Genomic DNA, 2,663 nt, shown 5'->3' with positions numbered 1-2,663 from the left:
TCTTTGGTGCTTCCTTCCCCCCACTATCATGACCTCAATTCTACCTTACAAATCGGATTAGACCAGAGCATGCACTGCTACAGATAAGAGCCTGCAACACAGGGAATCCAGGGTAGACAAACCCCTCAGGGCCAACAAGGAGAGTAGAAATACCAGGAGGATTAGGGGAGGGTGGGGGAGAAAGGGGGAATCAATCACAAGGATCAATCTAGAACCCCCTCTCAGGGGGGCGAGTAATGGAAAAGTGGGTGAGGGGTGATGGAGGATGGAGGATGATGTAAGATATGGAAATAATAATCTATAACTTATCAAGGGTTCGTGAGGGAGGGCAGGCAGGGGAGGGAGGGGGAAGAAATGGGGAACTGATATCAGGGGCTCAAGTGGGAAAAGAATGCTTTGAAACTGATGATGACAGCATAGGTGCAAATGTGCTTGGTACACTGGATGAATGTATGGATCGTGATTAAGAGCTGTCTAAGAGCCCCCAATAAAAGTATTTTAAAAAGAAAACAAAAACAAAGGCACCCTGAAGTTGTAGTGGATGATGCACTGGGTTGCTAACCACATGGTCAACAATTCAAAACCCCCAGTGGTTCCATAGGAGAAAGATGAAGCTTTCTTTTCTGGTAAAGATTTATAGCTCAGAAACCCAAAGAGCAGTTCTACTCTTAGTGAAAATTAACTTGATGTGGTAAGTTTTCCACATAACAAATCTTAGCAATTAAGAAATGAGAAATTACATAAAGAACAGTAATAAACTGGTAAAGCAGTATAGAATCAAAAACTTGATAGAACTTAATGGTATTACCTTTTTGGCACTTTCGGGGCCTGATTCATCAAAGCGGAATCTGACAATTCTGAAATCTTTACAATAAATGATCAACTCTGTTGGATTGAATTTAAGTTTCTGGTTTGGGCCTAGGACTTTCTGCTTCCGCTTGTGGTCATTTACTGAAAAATGAAAGGAAGAAAAAAAAATCTGTAAGCATTCTTATTTGTTCTTTAGTATTCACTTTTTAATACAGTCGTTACATACAATATAAATACACTTATAATGAAACTTGAACAGTATTTCTCTGAGATATTTGTCTATAATTCTTACTACTTTGGAGATTATATTTATTTATTTAAAAATTATTTTATTGGGGGCTCTTATAGCTCTATTAACATTCCATATATCGATTGTATCAAGCACATTTGCACAGATGTTGCCATTATCATTTACTAAACATTTACTTGCTATTTGAGCCTTGGTATCAGCTCCTCTTTTCCCCCTCTCACGCTTATGACCCCTTGATAAATTATAAATTACTATTGTTTTCATAGCTTACACTGACCACTGTCTCCTTCTACCCACAATTGGAGAATATTTTTAACTTTGTTTTAAAAGATATCTTAAATTGCTGTTTGCACAAGATATCACCATCTGCACATTTAATCATTAATATTTTAAATTAAAAAGGGGTAAAAATTCAGATAATATAAAAAACAAAACACTAAATAATCTATAAATTTTAAAATAATTTAACTTGTCACTCTTACTTTCACAATGTTCCTATGGCTCAAAAAAAGGAAAAAGTAATCCTACAGAAATAACATCCAAACTAGGGATTTCAGAAATATAACTCTTTAAGTAGTGTTTTTGGAACCAACTTTTATAGGCTGAGCAAAAAACCACCACAATACCTGTGACAATTTGATCAATACATGTTAAAGGGACATCATGCTCCCCAAGGAGAAGGTTTTTATAATGGAATTTCTGAAATTAAAACAAACAAACAAACAAAAACAATATGTTAATTCTTTCTTTTAAAATCTCTCAATAATAATATAAGCCTTACTTTTTTAACTGTGACTAGCATTGTGATGACTTAAAAAGATATACAATTTCTAGCTAGATAAGGGAGTAGGCAGATAGGCTACCCAGACCCTCTACCAACAAAGACACAAGAGACTAAACGAAGCAGAATAATTCTGGAAACTTGAACTTTAGAGGAAATGATAAAGAAGTGGATCAAATATCAACAAGGAGAAGGTGGTAAACAAAACTGGCAAATAAGGAGACAAACAGGGACAGTAAAAACTGGTTCCATTGGCCTAGGATGCCCACAATGGTGGTTGGTGACTAAAAAAGAAATTCCTTCCTAGTAACAGGTACCCTGACTCCAACTGCTCTCTAAGCTGGCATGAACTCCTTACAACACCTTATAGGTATCCTGCCTCTAGCTACCTACCCACAGGACCACCTACACCAACAGGACCAGGTGCAACCCCCTGTGATCTCTTTGTCTAATAGAGCACCCCCAACTCCCACCTGGCAGGAATACTGGGTGGGTTTCCTGCCTCCTCAATCTTGACTATCTCATACAGTTTACAAAAATGAGCTCAAGACAGATCAAAAACCTGTCTTAAATGTAAAACCTAAAATTATAGACATCATCAAAGAAAAAACAGGGACAAACTTCAGTGCCCATCAAAAGACGACAAACTATGGCACTCATGCAACGGAATACTAGGCAATGAAAAAGACTAACGATGAGTCTGTAAAACACGTCCTAACATGAATGACGCTGGACAACATTACACTGTAAGTCAATCACAAAAAGATAAATTTTGTCACTATTCTAAAACATCAAGATAAGACTTGTACATAAAAAGAAGCA

At 36.9% G+C, this 2,663-nt stretch overlaps 1 protein-coding gene across 1 annotated transcript in view; it reads right to left on the bottom strand.

Annotated features, from left to right (window-relative positions):
* MTMR10 (myotubularin related protein 10) overlaps positions 1 to 2,663 on the bottom strand; it is an 80,526-nt gene that overhangs the window by 46,888 nt on the left and 30,975 nt on the right. The window contains exons 4-5 of the mRNA XM_004699740.2: positions 1,687 to 1,759; positions 809 to 951 (exon numbers count right to left, since the gene is read on the bottom strand). Coding sequence (XP_004699797.1) covers positions 809 to 951; positions 1,687 to 1,759 — 216 coding nt within the window. The remainder of the gene's footprint in view (positions 1 to 808; positions 952 to 1,686; positions 1,760 to 2,663) is intronic.

Source organism: Echinops telfairi, unplaced genomic scaffold (genome assembly GCF_000313985.2).
Source record: "Echinops telfairi isolate 266 unplaced genomic scaffold, ASM31398v2 ScPeMD7_7475;HRSCAF=8513, whole genome shotgun sequence".
Taxonomy (NCBI): domain Eukaryota; kingdom Metazoa; phylum Chordata; class Mammalia; order Afrosoricida; family Tenrecidae; genus Echinops; species Echinops telfairi.
The sequence above is the reverse complement of the archived record's forward strand: the minus strand, read 5'-3'. Positions and strand labels throughout refer to the sequence as shown.